Source organism: Salvelinus fontinalis, chromosome 8, assembly GCF_029448725.1.
Source record: "Salvelinus fontinalis isolate EN_2023a chromosome 8, ASM2944872v1, whole genome shotgun sequence".
Classification (NCBI taxonomy): Eukaryota; Metazoa; Chordata; class Actinopteri; order Salmoniformes; family Salmonidae; genus Salvelinus; species Salvelinus fontinalis.
The window spans coordinates 45,606,436-45,627,553 of NC_074672.1; the positions used below are offsets into that span (position 1 = coordinate 45,606,436).

Sequence of the window (21,118 nt, forward strand, 5' to 3'; positions counted from 1 at the left end):
TACCCCATAGTGACTAAGTGAAAACGTGTTTTAAGAAATGTTTGCAAATGTTATGAAAATGAAATACAGAATTATATCATTTACGTAAGTATTCACATCCCTAACACAATACTTTGTTGAAGAACCTTTGGCAGTGATTACAGCTGTGAGTCTTCCTGGTTAAGTCTCTAAGAGCTTTGCACACCTGGATTGTACAATATTTGCCCATTGTTATTTTCAAAATTCTTCAAGCTCTGTCAGATTGGTTGTTGATCATTGCTAGACAACCATTTTCAAGTCTTGCCATAGATTTTCAAGTTGATTTAAGTCAAAACTGTAACTCGGCCAACATTCAATGTCGTCTTGGTAACCAACTCTTGTCCTGCTGACAGGTGAATTCACCTCTCAGTGTCTGGTGGAAAGCAGACTAAACCAGGTTTTTTTCTAGGATTTTGCCTGTGCTTACCTCGATTCCGTTTATTTTTTATCCTGAAAACTTGTAACAATTACAAGCATACCCATAACATGATGCAGCCACCACTATGCTTGAAAATATGAAGAGTGGTACTCAGTGATGGGTTGGTTGTGTTGGATTTGACTCAAACATAACACTGTATTCAGGACCAAACATTTTTTTTTTGCAGTTTTACTTTAGTGCCTTATTGCAAACAGGAAGCATGTTTTGGAATATTTTTATTCTGTACAGACGTCCTTCTTTTCACTCGGTCAATTAGGTTAGTATTGTAGAGTAACTACAATGTTGTTGATCCATCCTCAGTTTTCTCCTATCACAGCCATGAAACTCTGTAACTGTTTTAAAATCACCATTTGTCTCATGGTGAAATCCCTGAGCGGTTTCCTTCCTCTCCGGCAACTGAGTTAGGAAGGACGTCTGTATCTTTGTAGTAACTGGATGTATGGACACACCATCCAAAGTGTAATGAATATGTAACGGCATTCCTCCTCCTCTTCATCTTCGGAAGAGGAGGAGTATTGAGGGAACCAAGGCGCAGCGTAGAGAACAGACATATTTTATTTAACAAAACACGAACTTGATTAAACTAACAAAAACAACAAACGGTGTAGACAGACCTAGACGACGTACTTACATAAAACAAGAAAACGCACGAATAGGAACATAGGCTACACAAACCGAACAAACCGTAAACAGTCCCGCGTGGTGAACAAACACAGACACGGAAGACAATCACCCACAACGAACACTGTGACAACGCCTACCTAAATATGACTCTTAATTAGAGGAACGCCAAACACCTGCCTCTAATTAAGAGCCATACCAGGCAACCCAAAACCAACACAGAAACAGAAAACATAGAATGCCCACCCAACCTCACGTCCTGACCAACTAACACACATAACAAACTAACAGAAATAGGTCAGGAACGTGACATAACCCCCCCCATAAGGTGCGAACTCCGGGTGCACCAGCACAAAGTCTAGGGGAGGGTCTGGGTGGGCATCTGACCACGGTGGTGGCTCAGGCTCCGGGCGAGGTCCCCACCCCACCATAATCCATCCTAGCCTCCATCTCCCCCTAAGAATGTCCACCCTCATTTTACCCCCACAAAATCCCCTTAGTAACATCAATGACAGGGACAGCACCGGGACAGAGAGATAGATCAAGACAGAGGGATAGCACAAGACAGAGGGATAGATCAGAATAAAGAGGTAGATCAAGATAGAGAGGGAGATCATGATAGAGGGGCAACTCCGGACTGAAAGGCAGCTCCGGACAGAGAGACAGCTCTGGACTGAGGGGCAGTTCTGGGTATATAGCCGTTTCTGGCTGAAGGGCAGCTCATGGCTGACTGACGAATCTGGACGCTCATGGCAGGCTGACGGCTCTCGACGCTCATGGCTGGCTGGCGGCTCTGGACGCTCATGGCTCGCTGGCGGCTCTGGCCGCTCATGGCTCGCTGGCGGCTCTGGCAGATCCTGTCTGGTTGGCGGCTCTGGCAGATCCTGTCTGGTTGGCGGCTCTGGCAGATCCTGTCTGGTTGGCGGCTCTGGCAGATCCTGTCTGGTTGGCGGCTCTGGCAGATCCTGTCTGACGGACGGCTCTAGCGGCTCCTGTCTGGCGGGCGGCTCTAGCGGCTCCTGTCTGGCGGGCGGCTCTGTAGGCTCATGGCAGACAGGCGGCTTTGCAGGCTCATGGCAGACGGGCGGCTTTGCAGGCTCATTGCAGACGGATGGCTCAGACGGCGCTGGGGAGACGGATGGCTCAGATGGCGCTGGGGAGACGGATGGCTCAGATGGCGCTGGGGAGACGGATGGCTCAGATGGCGCTGGGGAGACGGATGGCTCTGGCCGGATAAGGCGCACTGTAGACCTGGTGCGTGGTGCCGGAACTGGAGGCACCGGGCTAAGGACACGCACCTTCATACTAGTGCGGGGAGCAAGGACAGGGCACACTGGACTCTCAAAGCCCACTCTATACCTGGTGCGTGGTACCGGCACTGGTGACACCGGGCTGAGGGCAAGCACATCAGGATTAGTAGGGGGAGAAGAAACAGTGTGTACAGTGTGTACCAGGTAACAGTGTGTACAGTGTGTACCAGGTAATTTGACTGAGAACACATTCTCATTTGCAGCAACGACCTGGGGAATAGTTACAGGGAAGAGGAGGGGGATGAATGAGCCAATTGTAAACTGGGGATTATTAGGTGACCAGGATGGTTTGAGGGCCAGATTGGGAATTTAGCCAGGACACCGGGGTTAACACCCCTACTCTTACGATAAGTGCCATGGGATCTTTAATGACCTCAGAGAGTCAGGACACCCGTTTTAACGTCCCATCTGAAAGACGGCACCCTACACAGGGCAGTGTCCCCAATCACTGCCCTGGGGCATTGGGATATTTTTTTTTAGACCAGAGGAAAGAGTGCCTCCTACTGGCCCTCCAACACCACTGCCAGCAGCATCTGGTCTCCCATCCAGGGACTGACCAGGACCAACCCTGCTTAGCTTCAGAGGCAAGCCAGTAGTGGTGTGCAGGGTGGTATGCTGCTGGTGATGTTGGAACATTGCTGCAGAAACTTGCTTCCATTCAGCCCCAAGAGCATTAGTGAGGTCGGGCACTGATGTTGGACGATTAGGCCTGGCTCCCAGTCGACGTTCTAATTCATCCCAAAGGTGTTTGATGGGGTTGAGGTCAGGGCTCTGTGCAGGCCAGTCAAGTTCTTCCACACCGAAGAAACAGGAAAGGGCCTTCCCCAAACTGTTGCCACAAAGTTGGAAGCACAGAATTGTCTAGAATGTCATTGTATGCTGTAGTGTTAATATTTCCCTTCACTGGAACTAAGGGGCCCGAACCATGAAAAGCAGCCTAAGACCATTATTCCTCCTCCACCAAACTTTACAGTTGGCTGATAATAATGTTATCGTCGTCAAGGCAGAAACAATGTATGTGTATCCCATGTATTTGATGCTGTCTGGGTCAAAAAGACTATGGCATGTATCAGCTATATATACGTCATATAGTAAGACAGTGGGGTGCTGTTTCACTCGCTTGGGGGGAAGAGGTGTTGTAGGACTGCCGGTGTTGGATGGTGTTGTTGGACTGGCGGTGTTGGACTGGCGGTGTTGGACTGGCGGTGTTGGATGATGTTGTTGGACTGGCGGTGTTGGATGGTGTTGTTGGACTGGCGGTGTTGGATGGTGTTGGACTGGCGGTGTTGGATGGTGTTGGACTGGCGGTGTTGGATGGTGTTGGACTGGCGGTGTTGGATGGTGTTGTTGGACTGGCGGTGTTGGATGGTGTTGGACTGGCGGTGTTGGATGGTGTTGGACTGGCGGTGTTGGATGGTGTTGTTGGATGGTGTTGTTGGACTGGCGGTGTTGGATGGTGTTGGACTGGCGGTGTTGGATGGTGTTGGACTGGCGGTGTTGGATGGTGTTGTTGGATGGTGTTGTTGGACTGGCGGTGTTGGATGGTGTTGTTGGATGGTGTTGTTGGACTGGCGGTGTTGGACTGGCGGTGTTGGATGGTGTTGTTGGACTGGTGGTGTTGGATGGTGTTGTTGGACTGGCGGTGTTGGATGGTGTTGTTGGATGGTGTTGTTGGACTGGCGGTGTTGGATGGTGTTGTTGGACTGACGGTGTTGGATGGTGTTGTTGGACTGACGGTGTTGGATGGTGTTGTTGGACTGGTGGTGTTGGATGGTGTTGTTGGACTGGCGGTGTTGGATGGTGTTGTTGGATGGTGTTGTTGGACTGGCGGTGTTGGATGGTGTTGTTGGACTGACGGTGTTGGATGGTGTTGTTGGACTGGCGGTGTTGGATGGTGGTGTTGGACTGGCAGTGTTGGATGGTGTTGTTGGACTGGCGGTGTTGGATGGTGTTGTTGGACTGGTGGTGTTGGATGGTGTTGTTGGATGGTGTTGTTGGACTGGCAGTGTTGGATGGTGTTGTTGGACTGGTGGTGTTGGATGGTGTTGTTGGACTGGCGATGTTGGACTGGCGGTGTTGGATGGTGTTGTAGGACTGGCGATGCTGGACTGGCGGTGTTGGATGGTGTTGTAGGACTGGCGATGTTGGACTGGCGGTGTTGGATGGTGTTGTTGGACTGGCGGTGTTGGATGGTGTTGTTGGACTGGCGGTGTTGGATGGTGTTGTTGGACTGGCGGTGTTGGATGGTGTTGTTGGACTGGCGGTGTTGGATGGTGTTGGACAGGCGGTGTTGGATGGTGTTGTTGGACTGGCGGTGTTGGATGGTGTTGGACTGGCGGTGTTGGATGGTGTTGGACTGGCGGTGTTGGATGGTGTTGGACTGGCGGTGTTGGATGGTGTTGTTGGATGGTGTTGTTGGACTGGCGGTGTTGGATGGTGTTGGACTGGCGGTGTTGGATGGTGTTGTTGGACTGGCGGTGTTGGATGGTGTTGTAGGACTGGCGGTGTAGGACTGGCGGTGTTGGATGGTGTTGTTGGACTGGCGGTGTTGGATGGTGTTGTTGGACTGGCGGTGTTGGATGGTGTTGTTGGACTGGCGGTGTTGGATGGTGTTGGACTGGCGGTGTTGGATGGTGTTGTTGGACTGGCGGTGTTGGATGGTGTTGTTGGACTGGCGGTGTTGGATGGTGTTGTTGGACTGGTGGTGTTGGATGGTGTTGTTGGATGGTGTTGTTGGACTGGCGATGTTGGACTGGCGGTGTTGGATGGTGTTGTAGGACTGGCGATGTTGGACTGGCGGTGTTGGATGGTGTTGTTGGACTGGCGGTGTTGGATGGTGTTGTTGGACTGGCGGTGTTGGATGGTGTTGTAGGACTGGCGGTGTTGGATGGTGGTGATGGATGGTGTTGTTGGACTGGCGGTGTTGGATGGTGTTGTTGGATGGTGTTGTTGGACTGGTGGTGATGGATGGTGTTGTTGGACTGGCGGTGTTGGATGGTGTTGTTGGACTGGCGGTGTTGGATGGCGGTGTTGGATGGTGTTGTTGGACTGGTGGTGATGGATGGTGTTGTTGGACTGGTGGTGTTGGACTGACAGTGTTGGATGGTGTTGTAGGACTGGTGGTGTTGGACTGACAGTGTTGGATGGTGTTGTAGGACTGGCGGTGTTGGACTGGCAGTGTTGGATGGTGTTGTAGGACTGGTGGTGTTGGACTGGCGGTGTTGGATGGTGTTGTTGGACTGGCGGTGTTGGACTGGCAGTGTTGGATGGTGTTGTTGGACTGGCGGTGTTGGATGGTGTTGTTGGACTGGCGGTGTTGGATGGTGTTGTTGGACTGGCGGTGTTGGATGGTGTTGTTGGACTGGCGGTGTTGGACTGGCAGTGTTGGATGGTGTTGTTGGACTGGCGGTGTTGGATGGTGTTGTTGGACTGGCGGTGTTGGATGGTGTTGTTGGACTGGTGGTGTTGGATGGTGTTGTAGGACTGGTGGTGTTCGACTGGCTTCACTCTGATGTGTACCCAACACTTGTATTGACACAAAAACAAACTAGAAAAAGTACATTTAAAAACTTCTTAGTGATCCCATCGCGCGCCAATCCCGTTATCGGGATCGATTTGACAACACCCTGTGAAATAGCAGCGTGCCAAATTCAAAAACAGAAATACTCCTAATAATAATTCATAAATCATACAAGTGTTATACACCGGTTTAAACATGAACTTCTTGTTAATCCAGCCACAGTGTCAGATTTCAAAAAGGCTTTACGGCGAAAGCAAACCATGCTATTATCTGAGGACAGCACCCCATCAAACAAACACAGACAATCATATTTCATCCCGCCAGGTGCCACACAAAACTCAGAAATAACGATATAATTTATACCTTACCTTTGAAGATCTTCTTCTGTTGGCACTCCAATATGTCCATTAAACATCACAAATTGTCCTTTTGCTCGATTAATTCTGTCATTATTAGTTAGTTTACAATTGGCTCATTCCTCCCCCTCCTCTCCCCTGTAACTATTCCCCAGGTCGTTGCTGCAAATGAGAATGTGTTCTCAGTCAACTTACCTGGTAAAATAACGGTAAAAAAAATAAAAATAAAAATTATATGTAAAATGTCCGTTTATTTGGAGCGTTTGATTCTGAAAATACACCGGTTCCAACTTGCGCAACATGACTACAAAGTATCTAATAAGTTACCTGTAAACTTGATCCAAACATTTCAAACAACTTTCCTAATCCATCTTTAGGTATTTTTAAACGTAAATAATCGATACATTTAAGACGGAATAAACTGTGTTCAATACCGGAGGAAAACAAAGTGGAGCGAGCTTTCTGGTCGTGCGCGCCAACCACAACAGAACACTAGACCCGACCCTCATTCTGAACAGACCTACTTCTTCATTTCTCAAAGGAAAAACATCAACCAATTTCTAAAGACTGTTGACATCTAGTGGAAGCGATAGGAACTGCAAGCAAGTGCCTTAGAAATCTAGATCCACATAAAAATCTTATTGAAAAGAGAGTGACCTCAAAACCAAAAATCCTGGATGGTTTTTCCTCTGGGTTTCGCTTGCCAAATACGTTATGTTATACTCACATACATCATTTTAACAGTTTTAGAAACTTTAGAGTGTTTTCTATCCAAATCTACCAATTATATGCATATCCTAGCTTCTGGGCCTGAGTAGCAGTCATCCGGATGTGAAAATAGTGCCCCCTAGCCTTAAGATTAACAAAATAAAATGTGTGTACTTGCTATCTTGTCTTGAAGTTTTTATGGTTGATAGCATAGCCTGAACATGTGAATGTAGGTTTGGTGCTTCAGCTTGAACGGTTCTAGAATTGCTTTTATCGTTGCTGGGTTATTGTATGCTATTTTTTTATTTACATTTAAATAGTTATAGTTTATTACGTTTTGAAAATGTTGAAGTTAATTTAATGTTTGGAGTAGAAATGGCTAAAGAGCAGTAGCATTTGACATGTCTGCCACCGTGTTCTTATGGTGAACATTGAATCATATTGTTCTCATTGGGCTCCCAAGTGGCGAAGCGGTCTGAGGCACTGCATCTCAGTGCTAGAGGCGTCACTACAAACCCTGGTTAGATCCCGGACTGTATCACAACCAGTCGTGATCGGGAGTCCCATAGGGCGGCTCACAATTGGCCCAGCGTCGTCCGGGTTAGGGGAGGATTTGGCCTAGGCTGTCATTGTAAAATAAGAATTTGTTCTTAACTGACTTGCTTAGTTAAATAAAGGTAAAATAAAAATGATAACCCATATATTTTATGCAAATGTACATGTGTTGTCATTTAAGTCTATAGAAATTGAAATGCATTGGGTTTTAAGCAAATGTGATTATAGTTAAAAAAGTACAATAATCAACAATATTTTGACAACAATCTGCGTTGAGTCAGTCTGCACATGTCAATGTTGGTTTGGTGTTTGTTGCTTTAACGCTTCAAGGCCAGTGGCAAATTCAAAAAAAGGGAATTTCTGGTGACTCCGAATGATCATTTTGGTTTTACCGTATGACTTGTCTCACGTCAACATGTTTTACAGGCAACTACTTGTGCACCCACGTTAAAACTGACTTTGATCGCAAGTGTGTGTCTTAACTATTGAAATTAAATATATAAGGTTTTCAGATCATTCAAAATTTATATTGGTTTTCAGTGGTTTTACCAAATTATGAGATTGTTTTTGGGGGGGGGGGGGGGACCTGACAGGGAGTGGAAACAGAGGGTGGAAATGTAATGAAAATTTAAATTTATCAAACATTTACGAGAGACTTACCTTCTTAACCAGAGGGTCTCTCACGTGTGTCTTCATGATGTCACATCCTGTCACATGAGTATCATCAGGTGATTTGATCCAAAATAGTGACTTAATGTTGTACCCATATAGCAGTATAGTGGATTAGAACATTAAATAATGGCAGAATAAGCTTTGGACCGTTTTGTGACGATTTAAGATGTTTAATATGTATATGGATTGCATTTGGGGCTCCTGAGTGGCGCAGTGGACTAAGGCACTGCATTTCAGTGCTAGAGGCGTCACTACAAACCCTGGTTCGATTCCAGGCTGTATCCCAACCGGCCGTGATCGGGAGTCCCATAGGGCGGCGCACAATTGGCCCAACGTCGTCCAGGTTTTGGCTGGGGTAGGCCCTCATTGTAAATAAGAATATCCTCATAACTGACTTGTCTAGTTAAATAAAGATATTTTTTAAAATGTGGGCCTTCGGACGGTTGCCCTAGTGACCGCTTTAATTACATTTCACTGTGAACTCTTTTAGGACTCAATAAAAAAAAAAGTTACATAACATAACATTTGTATATATTAGTTGTCGAATTTTGGAAAATATTTTATCCAGACACTATGTACACGTCACGTGATTGACCCAGACACTGTAAGCTAGACTGAGGCTGTGTGCAAAACGGGAACCCTATTTCTAATATAGTCCACTACTTTTGACTAGGTGCCCACTTCGGTAATAGGGTGTAGTGTGCCATATCAGACGCAGACCTACATGTGGGAGATATGCTTCTGGGGACAGTGAGAGAGACGCGGTGAAGGAGACAGAGATCCTTCCTGTCCATGCGGATCATTGTCTGAAACATTTCACCACTGTGTGTTCCTGTCCCTTACCTTCCCAGTGACTCTTCTAAGAACACGCAGTAGTGGAGATGTTACGCACAACAGCATTAGATGTCTGGTGTGATTCATTTGTTTATTTGGTATATTTTATCTCCATCAGCTTCTACAGAAGCAGCTGTTACTCTTCCACAACAACAACACCAACAACAACAACAACAGCAACAGCAACAACAACAACAACAACAACAACAACAACAGCAACAGCAACAACAACAACAACAACAACAACAACCACAACACCACCAACAACAACAACAACAACAACAACAACAGCAACAGCAACAACAACAACAACAACAACAACAACCACAACACCACCACCAACAACAACAACAACAACAACAACAACACCAACAACAGCAACAACAACAACCACAACAACAACAACAACAACAACAACACCAACAACACCAACAACAACAACAACAACAACAACAACAACAACAACAACAACAACAACAACAACAACAACAACACCAACAACAACAACAACAACAACACCAACAACACCAACAACACCAACAACACCAACAACACCAACAACAACAACAACAACACCAACAACAACAACAACACCAACAACACCAACAACACCAACAACACCAACAACAACAACAACAACACCAACAACACCAACAACACCAACAACAACACCAACAACAACAACAGCAACAGCAACAACAGTGACAACAACAACAACAGCAACACCACCAACAACAACAACAACAACAACAACAACAACAACAACAACAACACCAACAACACCAACAACAACAACAACAACAACAACAACAACAACAACAACAACAACAGCAACAGCAACAACAGTGACAACAACAACAACAGCAACACCACCAACAACAACAACAACAACAACAACAACAACAACAACAACAACAACAACACCAACACCAACAACAACAAGCACTAAACATGACAAGTAACAACAGACCAATAGACTGATTGACAAGAACAGTCACGCAAATGCAAAATACAACGATACACAAACAAGCGTATGATGAGTGATGTCACACAGTCGACCTCCAACAGTCATTGCAGCTCAACAGTCATGCAGTCAACCATTGTGTAAGGCTGGCTGTTTTGTGTCTGTGAACGGCAACAGTGTAGTTTTTATCCCTTGACGGCAAAGTATTCATCCGTTCACCCTTCTAAGTGCAACCTATCAGGTAAAGAGTTGAGGCACAGAGGCATCATCCATGACACCCCTTTTTCATACTACTGAGCCAAGCCCAGCTGTAGCCTACTGCACCGTCCCGGTTACGCATTCACTGTAGTTGCTGAGCCTGGAACCATGCTGAAAAGGACAAGGTGAAAATAAAATATTCCAAGCCAGTAACAGGGCAGTTGGGGTCAGTGTGCAGGAATGCCTGGTTCTAAGGCTGCGTAATCACTGTGCTCCAGTGATATCTGGTTCTACAGAGGCAGATCCCCTGTGCTCCAGTGATATCTGGTTCTACAGAGACAGATTCCCTGTGCTCCAGTGGTGCATGGTTTCCACGGCGGCAGATCCCCTGTGCTCCAGTGATGCCTGGTTTCTACGGAGGCAGATCCCCTGTGCTCCAGTGATGCCTGGTTTCCACGGCAGCAGATCCCCTGTGCTCCAGTGATGCCTGGTTTCCACGGCGGCAGATCCCCTGTGCTCCAGTGATGCCTGGTTTCCACGGCAGCAGATCCCCTGTGCTCCAGTGATGCCTGGTTTCCACGGCGGCAGATCCCCTGTGCTCCAGTGATGCCTGGTTTCCATGGCGGCAGATCCCCTGTGCTCCAGTGATGCCTGGTTTCCACGGAGGCAGATCCCCTGTGCTCCAGTGATGCCTGGTTTCCACGGCGGCAGATCCCCTGTGCTCCAGTGATGCCTGGTTTCCATGGCGGCAGATCCGCTGTGCTCCAGTGATGCCTGGTTCTACAGAGGCAGATCCCCTGTGCTCCAGTAATGCCTGGTTTCCATGGCGGCAGATCCCCTGTGCTCCAGTGATATCTGGTTCTACGGAGGCAGATCCCCTGTGCTCCAGTGGTGCCTGGTTCCACGGAGGCAGATCCCCTGTGCTCCAGTGGTGCCTGGTTCTACGGAGGCAGATCCCCTGTGCTCCAGTGGTGCCTGGTTCTACGGAGGCAGATCCCCTGTGCTCCAGTGATGCCTGGTTTCCACGGCGGCAGATCCCCTGTGCTCCAGTGATGCCTGGTTTCCATGGCGGCAGATCCCCTGTGCTCCAGTAATGCCTGGTTTCCATGGCGGCAGATCCCCTGTGCTCCAGTGATATCTGGTTCTACGGAGGCAGATCCCCTGTGCTCCAGTGGTGCCTGGTTTCCATGGCGGCAGATCCCCTGTGCTCCAGTGATGCCTGGTTTCCACGGCGGCAGGCCATTGTGCTCCATCATTTCCAGTGATTCCTGGTTCTAGGGTTTAATGTGAAGCAGCTCCAGAGGGAAGGTTGAGAGGGTTCACTAGCTAGGAGAACAAAGTCATATGAAAAATACCTGTTTCTGCAGAGAGAAGACAGCTCTACGTCAGCCATTTAAATCAATTCCCCATAAAGTGAATCGCATTGTCTGAGAAACCTTGAAAGAAAATGCAAGCATTTCTTAAGCACATTTAGGCTCTCTCTTTCTCACAATTGTTCCAATTTATCAACAACAAAAAAGTTTTGGTCTATTTCTGTCTCAGCAAAATTCACAGCTCACAGCTTCACGTCTGGTTATTACCCTGTAATGATCTATCCTCTACTGTAACTGATTCAATAGGAAACAGTGATGCTCTGTTCTGAATCTTATTTCACTAAGAGCAAAAAACAATTTCTATGGTATAATACAGTATTCTCTACTAATAACTGCATCGCAAATTCAGTATTTCCATAATTTTACATTACTGTAATTACTTTCTATTACTGTAATTACTTTCTATTACTGTAATTACTTTCTATTACTGTAATTCTGAAAGGATGGTGTGATGATGATTTTGCTGTACTATGAAAATGAATGAAGAGAAGGATGAAGGAGGATCTGCTGTGCTGCAGTAGAGAGAGAGAGAGAGAGAGAGGGGGTGAGGGAGAGGGAGAGAGGGAGAGGGAGAGAGGGGAGAGAGAGAGAGAGGGAGAGGGAGAGAGAGAGAGGGAGAGGGAGAGAGGGGAGAGAGAGAGGGAGCGAGAGAGAGAGAGAGAGAGAGGGGAGAGAGAGAGGGAGCGAGAGAGAGAGAGAGAGAGAGGTAGAGAGAGGGGGAGAGAACACAATGCTGAGCGGTGCATTTTGTGCTGCCAGTGAGCGTGTGCGAAACAGGAGGAGAAGGAGGAGGAGGAAGAGGTGGAGTAAGGGATAGAGGGAAAGAGAGGGGGATGAGAGAGAGAGAGAGAGGGGGATGAGAGAGAGAGAGAGAGAGAGAGAGAGGGGGGATGAGAGAGAGGAGGGGATGAGGGAAAGACAGAGAGAGAGAGAGAGAGAGAGAGAGAGAGAGAGAGAGAGAGAGAGAGAGAGAGAGAGAGAGAGAGAGAGAGAGTGCAATAAGAGGAGGAGGAGGAGGAGTGGGGGATAAAGAAAGAGGGAGAGGAATAGAAAGGAGGGGGAGAGAGCAAACAATGTCATTCTGTTCAGGAGGCAATGCTGCAGTCAACTTCACGGCAGCGCGAAGGAAGCCTCACACACCATCAACTCCTCCAGCAGACAGCAGCATCAGTAGCAGCAGCCCAGCTCCACTGAAGAGACTGAAGACAAGAAGAGAGAGTCAGTGAGTATGCAGAAGTTTCTCTGTGTGTGTGATGATGCAGCTAGTTCTATAGACTTCTCTTCGTGGACTGTGTGCTTGTATTTTAGACTCTTCTTATGGGGGGGGGCTGTATTCCTGTATTTACCATAAATGCCGATACTAAGATAGTGTTATTGTCATCTCACGGTATTATTATGGTGTTGTCATTATTTATCCTCAACTTACCTCTCGTTCTACAGCGTTGATTGTTAAAGGAACATTGCAGCTGATGTCTATTCCTGTCTGACCGTAGTAATAGAATGAGTGTTTGACTCAAAAGTCTGCGGTCACAGTCACAGGAAGCTCTAATAGCATCGGTGACCCAGTCAGTTGTTGCACCAGCTAGCCAGTTAGTGGTTCGGCTGTGACAGTCACAGTACCTAGCGATTGGCCGGTCGGCTGTCACAGACTCAGTGCACCAGGCGGTTACTATAGTAGTCGGCTGTCACAGTCACAGTGCACCAGGCGATTACTATAGTAATCGGCTGTCACAGACTCAGTGCACCAGGCGGTTACTGTAGTAGTCGGCTGTCACAGACTCAGTGCACCAGGCGATTACTATAGTAATCGGCTGTCACAGAGTCAGTGCACCAGGCGGTTACTATAGTAGTCGGCTGTCGCAGACTCAATGCACCAGGCGGTTACTATAGTAGTCGGCTGTCGCAGACTCAGTGCACCAGGCGGTTACTATAGTAGTCGGCTGTCGCAGACTCAATGCACCAGGCGGTTACTATAGTAGTCGCCTGTCGCAGACTCAGTGCACCAGGCGGTTACTATAGTAGTCGGCTGTCGCAGACTCAGTGCACCAGGCGGTTACTATAGTAGTCGGCTGTCGCAGTCACAGTGCACCAAACGGTTACTATAGTAGTCGCCTGTCGCAGACTCAGTGCACCAGGCGGGTAGTGGTGGACTGCGGCACCTCTGTTTAACACATGGCAGAGACAGGGCTGAGAGGCTTTAAATAGCAGGAGTGTGTCAGATATCAGGCAGTTGGTGGGGCCGTCTGTCGCAGGGTCTGACCGGGCCGGGGCCAGCCATGAGGGGTTCTGCACTGCACTAAGTGATGATTCAAGATATAGATAGAGATACACTATTCTGTTCTGTTCTGTTCTGTTCTATTCTGTTCTATTCTATTATGTTCTATTCTGTTCTATTCTCTTCTGTTCTAAAACTCAGTGTGCTGGAGTTCTGTTCTATTCTGTTCTGTTCTATTCTACTATATTCTGTTCTATTCTGTTCTATTCTGTTCTGTTCTATTATATTATGTTCTGTTCTGTTCTGTTCTATTCTGTTCTATTCTGTTCTGTTCTGTTCTATTCTGTTCTATTATGTTCTGTTCTATTCTGTTCTATTATATTATGTTCTATTCTGTTCTGTTCTAAAACTCAGTGTGCTGAAGTTCTGTTCTCTTCTATTCTGTTCTATTCTGTTCTATTATGTTCTGTTCTATTCTGTTCTATTTTATTATGTTCTATTCTGTTCTGTTCTAAAACTCAATGTGCTGGGGTTCTGTTCTGTTCTATTCTGTTCTATTCTGTTCTGTTCTATTCTACTATATTTTGTTCTGTTCTGTTCTATTCTGTTCTATTCTGTTCTTTTATGTTCTGTTCTGTTCTGTTCTGTTCTATTCTGTTCTGTTCTGTTATATTCTGTTCTGTTCTATTCTATTATGTTCTATTCTGTTCTGTTCTGTTCTATGATGTTCTATTCCATTCTGTTTCTGTTCTGTTCTATTCTGTTCTGTTCTATTCTATTCTACAACTCAGTGTGCTGGAGTTTACAGGATTTGGTCAGTGGAAGGGGTTAATATAAGTGCTTGTTTCAGCTTTCTGCGTACTTTGTGGTACTCTCTGAGATGTATGCTTCATAGCTGTAAGGTATATAGGTATATTATATAGTATATTATAGGTGTATTTTATAGTATATTATATAGTAGATTATATAGGTATTATATAGGGATATTATATAGTGTATTTTATATGTATATTAAATCGGTGTATTATATAGGTATATTATATAGTATATTATATAGGTATTATATAGTATATTATATGGTATATTATATAGGTATATTATATAGTGTATGTTATATGTATATTAAATCGGTTTATTATATAGTATATTATATAGGTATATATATTATATAGTGTATTATATGGTTCTATGGTTCTTTGACTTAGGACAGGTGCTTCAATTATTTAATTGTCTCATTGGACAGTTGATATGACTGCTGAGCAGTGAACTGAAGGAGTTGTCGGAGTTAACTCTGAGACCCCTGTGGGCCCTGGTCAAAAGTAGTGCACTATATAGGGAATAGGGTGCCATTTGAGTCGATGCCTCATAATGAGTCTAGAAGAACGGCCCGCACTGGACGGGACTGGACAGACAGACAAAGGGACCTTCTGCTGCAGTGAGAGAAAAAGGGGAATGAATGAAAGCTGCAGATAAATGAAACGTGAATAGGGGTGAAATTAAAGAGTCTGTATAAGTGAATACATTATATCATATACGGTTTATGATATTTATACAGCTTCTGTCTTTGTGACTATGTATTATGTACTATCTGCTAACAGGATCTATTTGTCCTCAAGAGAGAGAGAGACAGAGAAAGAGAGAGAGACAGAGCGAAAGAGAGCGAGAGAGAGACAGAGAAAGAGAGAGAGAGAGAGAGACAGAGAGAAAGAGAGAGAGACAGAGCGAAAGAGAGAGAGACAGAGAGAAAGAGAGAGAGACAGAGCGAAAGAGAGAGAGACAGAGAAAGAGAGAGAGACAGAGCGAAAGAGAGAGAGAGAGACAGAGAAAGAGAGAGAGAGAGAGACAGAGAGAAAGACAGGATCATCATTCTCTCAGTACTGCAGAGTAAAACTATCTCTCTCCTAGACGTGTCTCTTTTGCACTTGCAGCAAATCTCTGTGCAGCTCTCTCTCTCATGACCGTCTAGGACGCTAGGCTACTGTTAGCTCTGGGGTCGAGGCCGGGTAATCTGTAAATCCCTTTGTGACTGCTGATGTAAAAAGGGCTTTATAAAATACATTGGAGTGATTGATCGTGCTAGTGCATTGGTATGTGCACTGTTTTAAAGACCATCATGTTATTTTGTATGGTTTGTTTATTATAAAAGTCTCTGAGTGAAGGTGAAATAGGGTTCCTAAACTCACGGACACCTGCCTAGAGGTTCCTAAACTCACAGGCACTGGCCTAGAGGTTCCTAAACTCACGGACACCTGCCTAGAGGTTCCTAAACTCACAGACACCTACCTAGAGTTTCCTAAACTCACAGACACCTGCCTAGAGTTTCATTGTGAATCCAGGTCATAGTCTGTCTGACTGTGTTCACTTCAGGTTACTATGCTAACACCTTGTAAATAAATGGCTTCGCTTAAGGTTACTATGCTAACACCGTGAAAATACATGGTCTTGCTTCAGGTTACTATGCTAACACTGTGAAAATACATGGCCTTGCTTCAGGTTACTATGCTAACACCGTGAAAATACATGGCCTTGCTTCAGGTTACTATGCTAACACCATGAAAATACATGGCCTTGCTTCAGGTTACTATGCTAACACTGTGAAAATACATGGCCTTGCTTCAGGTTACTAATGCTAACACCATGAAAATACATGGCCTTGCTTCAGGTTACTATGCTAACACAGTGAAAATACATGGCCTTGCTTCAGGTTACTATGCTAACGCCGTGAAAATACATGGCCTTGCTTCAGGTTACTATGCTAACACAGTGAAAATACATGGCCTTGCTTCAGGTTACTATGCTAACACAGTGAAAATACATGGCCTTGCTTCAGGTTACTATGCTAACACAGTGAAAATACATGGCCTTGCTTCAGGTTACTATGCTAACACCATGAAAATACATGGCCTTGCTTCAGGTTACTATGCTAACACCGTGAAAATACATGGCCTTGCTTCAGGTTAGTATGCTAACACCATGAAAATACATGGCCTTGCTTCAGGTTACCATGCTAACACCATGTAAATACATGGCCTTGCTTCGTCATCCCAGTTGTTTGCTCTTTGAGGTTAAGACCAGGTAACTGCTGACGTATAAATGGATTTATAAAATACAGTTTATTGAGTCTTTCATCAGAAAGACAAAGGACATGTATTCAGTAACAGGGTGAAGACCTCACCACTGCAGAAAGACCTCTCTGTCTCTCTTTTTATCTCTTTTTACTGGGGGGGGGGGGGGGGTTCTCTGTCTCTGTTTTTACTGAGGGGGGGGTTCTCTCTGTCTCTGTTTATACTGAGGGGGGGGGGGGTTCTCTGTCTCTGTTTTTACTGAGGGGGGGGGGGGTTCTCTGTCTCTGTTTTTACTGAGGGGGGGTTCTCTCTGTCTCTGTTTTTACTGAGGGGGGGTTCTCTGTCTCTGTTTTTACTGAGAGGGGGGTTCTCTGTCTCTGTTTTTACTGAGGGGGGGGTTCTCTGTCTCTGTTTTTACTGAGGGGGGGGGGGGGGGTTCTCTGTCTCTGTTTTTACCTCTTTTCACTGAGAGGGGGGGGTTCTCTCTGTCTCGGTTTTTACTGGGGGGGGTTCTCTCTGTCTCTGTTTTTACTGAGGGGGGGGGGGTTCTCTCTGTCTCTGTTTTTACTGAGGGGGGGGTTCTCTTTGTCTCTGTTTTTACTGAGGGGGGGGGGTTCTCTTTGTCTCTGTTTTTACTGAGGGGGGGGGGGTTCTCTTTGTCTCTGTTTTTACTGAGGGGGGGGGGTTCTCTTTGGCTCTGTTTTTACTGAGGGGGGGGTTCTCTTTGTCTCTGTTTTTACTGAGGGGGGGGTTCTCTCTGTCTCTGTTTTTACTGAGGGGGGGGGTTCTCTCTGTCTCTGTATTTACTGAGGGGGGGGGTTCTCTCTGTCTCTGTTTATACTGAGGGGGGGGGTTCTCTGCCTTTGTATTTACTGAGGGGGGGGTTCTCGCTGTCTCTGTTTTTACTGAGGGGGGTTCTCTCTGTTTCTGTTTTTACTGAGGGGGGGTTCTCTCTGTCTCTGTTTTTACTGAGGGGGGGTTCTCTGTTTCTGTGTGTCCAGCACTGATAGCATTCTCTCTCTCTCTCGCCCCCTCTCTCGCTCTCTCTCGCCCCCTCTGTCCTGGACCCCGTTTCCCCCTACCCCCTGTGTAATTCTGGACCCCGTTTCCCCCTACCCCCTGTGTAATTCTGGACCCCGTTTCCCCCTACCCCCTGTGTAACTACCCCCTGTGTAATTCTGGACCCCGTTTCCCCCTACCCCCTGTGTAACTACCCCCTGTGTAATTCTGGACCCCGTTTCCCCCTAACCCCTGTGTAATTCTGGACCCCGTTTCCCCCCACCCCCTGTGTAATTCTGGACCCCGTTTCCCCCCACCCCCTGTGTAATTCTGGACCCCGTTTCCCCCCACCCCCTGTGTAATTCTGGACCCCGTTTCCCCCTAACCCCTGTGTAATTCTGGACCCCGTTTCCCCCTATCCCCTGTTTAATTCTGGACCCCGTTTCCCCCTAACCCCTGTGTAATTCTGGACCCCGTTTCCCCCTACCCCCTGTGTAATTCTGGACCCCGTTTCCCCCTAACCCCTGTGTAATTCTGGACCCCGTTTCCCCCTAACTCCTGTGTAATTCTGGACCCCGTTTCCCCCTACCCCTTCCTCCTAAAACTGTATGCAGCAGCAGAGTAGAGCACATGTTCTGTTCCACTATCACCACCCTCCATCATCCCTGAGTGGGGGAAAGAAGGGGGGCCGGTGTGTGTGTGTGTGTGTGTGTGGGTGTGAGTGTGTGTGTGTGTGTGTGTGTGTGTGTGTGTGTGTGTGTGTGTGTGTGTGTGTGTGTGTGTGTGTGTGTGTGTGTGTGTGTGTGTGTGTGTGTGTGTGTGTGTGAGCCAGCAGAACAGCAGAGAAGAGAACAGCACAGCGGCAGTCCTGCAGCAGTATCCTGCAGCATTGTCCTGCAGCAGTGTGTCCTGCAGCAGTGTCCTGCAGCTGTGTGTCCTGCAGCTGTGTGTCCTGCAGCAGTGTGTCCTGCAGCAGTGTGTCCTGCAGCAGTGTCCTGCAGCTGTGTGTCCTGCAGCTGTGTGTCCTGCAGCAGTGTGTCCTGCAGCAGTGTCCTGCAGCAGTGTGTCCTGCAGCAGTGTGTCCTGCAGCAGTGTGTCCTGCAGCAGTATCCTGCAGCTGTATCCTGCAGCATTGTCCTGCAGCAGTGTGTCCTGCAGCAGTGTCCTGCAGCTGTGTGTCCTGCAGCTGTGTGTCCTGCAGCAGTGTGTCCTGCAGCAGTGTCCTGCAGCAGTGTGTCCTGCAGCAGTATCCTGCAGCAGTGTGTCCTGCAGCATTGTGTCCTGCAGCAGTGTGTCCTGCAGCAGTGTCCTGCAGCTGTGTGTCCTGCAGCTGTGTGTCCTGCAGCAGTGTGTCCTGCAGCAGTGTCCTGCAGCAGTGTGTCCTGCAGCAGTGTGTCCTGCAGCAGTGTGTCCTGCAGCAGTATCCTGCAGCTGTATCCTGCAGCTCTTTGTCCTGCAGCAGTGTGTCCTGCAGCTGTGTGTCCTGCAGCAGTGTGTCCTGCAGCAGTGTCCTGCAGCAGTGTGTCCTGCAGCTGTGTGTCCTGCAGCTGTGTGTCCTGCAGCTGTGTGTCCTGCAGCAGTGTGTCCTGCAGCAGTGTCCTGCAGCAGTGTGTCCTGCAGCAGTGTCCTGCAGCAGTGTGTCCTGAAGCAGTATCCTGCAGCGGTGTGTTCTGCAGTAGTATCCTGCAGCAGTATCCTGCGGCAGTGTGTCCTGCAGCAGTGTGTCCTGCAGCAGTGTGTCCTGCAGCAGTGTGTCCTGCAGCTGTGTGTCCTGCAGCAGTGTGTCCTGCAGCTGTGTGTCCTGCAGCTGTGTGTCCTGCAGCAGTGTGTCCTGCAGCTGTGTGTCCTGCAGCTGTGTGTCCTGCAGCTGTGTGTCCTGCAGCTGTGTGTCCTGCAGCAGTGTGTCCTGCAGCTGTGTGTCCTGCAGCTGTGTATCCTGCAGCTGTTTGTCCTGCAGCAGTGTCCTGCAGCAGCAGTGTGAGCAGTTAGCTCAGTCAGCTCAGTTCCTGAATTCTGCAGTGCAGGTTGGGCTATCGCGCCAGCAGGCAGGCACACTCTAGTCAGCAGTCACGCGGTGCAGACAGAGAGAGAGAGACAGAGTGAGAGAGAGGGAGAGAGAGAGAGAGAGAGAGAGAGAGAGAGAGACAGAGACAGAGAGAGAGAGAGAGACAGAGTGAGAGAGAGAGAGAGAGAGAGAGAGAGAGAGAGAGAGAGAGAGAGAGAGAGAGAGAGAGAGAGAGAGAGAGAGAGAGAGAGAGAGAGAGAGAGAGATAGATAGATAGAGAGAGGCAGCTACCGGCCGGCTTTGGGCTGTCTGTGTACGGACTGGGGGTGAGTGAGCTGGGGAAAGGACGTGGAGCAGGGAGCAGATAGGGGGAGATGCCTGTGTGATCAGGGGGTACCCCAGAGGGAGGGAAGGGGGGACGCAGCAGTGTACGACCATTCACTTACCAGATCAGCTGCCTGCGTGGTTGTACTCCTCTCCTCTCATCCCCCTCATCCCTCTCATCCCTCTCATCCCCCTCATCCCTCATCACTCTCCGCTCCTCTCATCCCCCTCATCTCTCTCCTCTCCGCTCCTCTCACCCCCCTCATCCCTCTCCGCTCCTCTCATCCCCCTCATCCCTGTCCTCTCACCCCCCTCATCCCTCTCCTCTCCTCTCATCCCCCTCATCCCTCTCCTCTCATCCCCCTCATCCCTCTCCTCTCCGCTCCTCTCATCCCTCTCCTCTCATCCATCTCCGCTCCTCTCATCCCTCTCATCCCCCTCATCCCTCTCCTCTCATCCCTCTCCCTCTCCCTCTTCTCTTCTTTCCTCTCCTCCTAATGGTGCATTGTCCCATTCAGGCTCTAGCTACACTTCCCGATGATGTAATCAATGCAGCAAGCTTTGAACTGGCTGGGGGTAAGGATTCCTTCTTCCTCCTCTCTCCCACACGGACACTTTACCCTCTGAGAGGGAGGGCTAGATGTGTGTTACTGTGGGGCCAGGGGGCCTCGTTCAATGTTTGTGCCCGGAAATAAATGCATTAAAACGGTATTGGGATGACGAGGTTGTAACAGAGGTTAGAATATATATATATATTTTTTAAACATTTAAGCGTTTTATTTTTTTTGTAATTCTTGTTTAGATTATAAATGAAGGAATAAAACTACGACATTTCCGACACAGATAAAACCACCAAAGTGTTTCTAGTAAGTTAAATAATTAATGATTAAACTATCTCTGATTTGATAAAATAAGATGGTGTTCAGTCACAGTCCTGTATCA

The 21,118-nt window shown here is 47.5% G+C and overlaps 1 protein-coding gene across 1 annotated transcript; it reads left to right on the forward strand.

Moving 5' to 3' along the window:
- The first annotated feature begins 11,301 nt into the window (after positions 1 to 11,301).
- LOC129861509 (keratin-associated protein 4-6-like) lies at positions 11,302 to 19,828 on the forward strand. Its single transcript, XM_055932886.1, has 2 exons — positions 11,302 to 11,439; positions 18,791 to 19,828. The coding sequence occupies exons 1-2, from the start codon at positions 11,302 to 11,304 to the stop codon at positions 19,826 to 19,828; spliced, it is 1,176 nt and encodes a 391-aa protein (XP_055788861.1).
- The last annotated feature ends 1,290 nt before the right edge of the window (positions 19,829 to 21,118 follow it).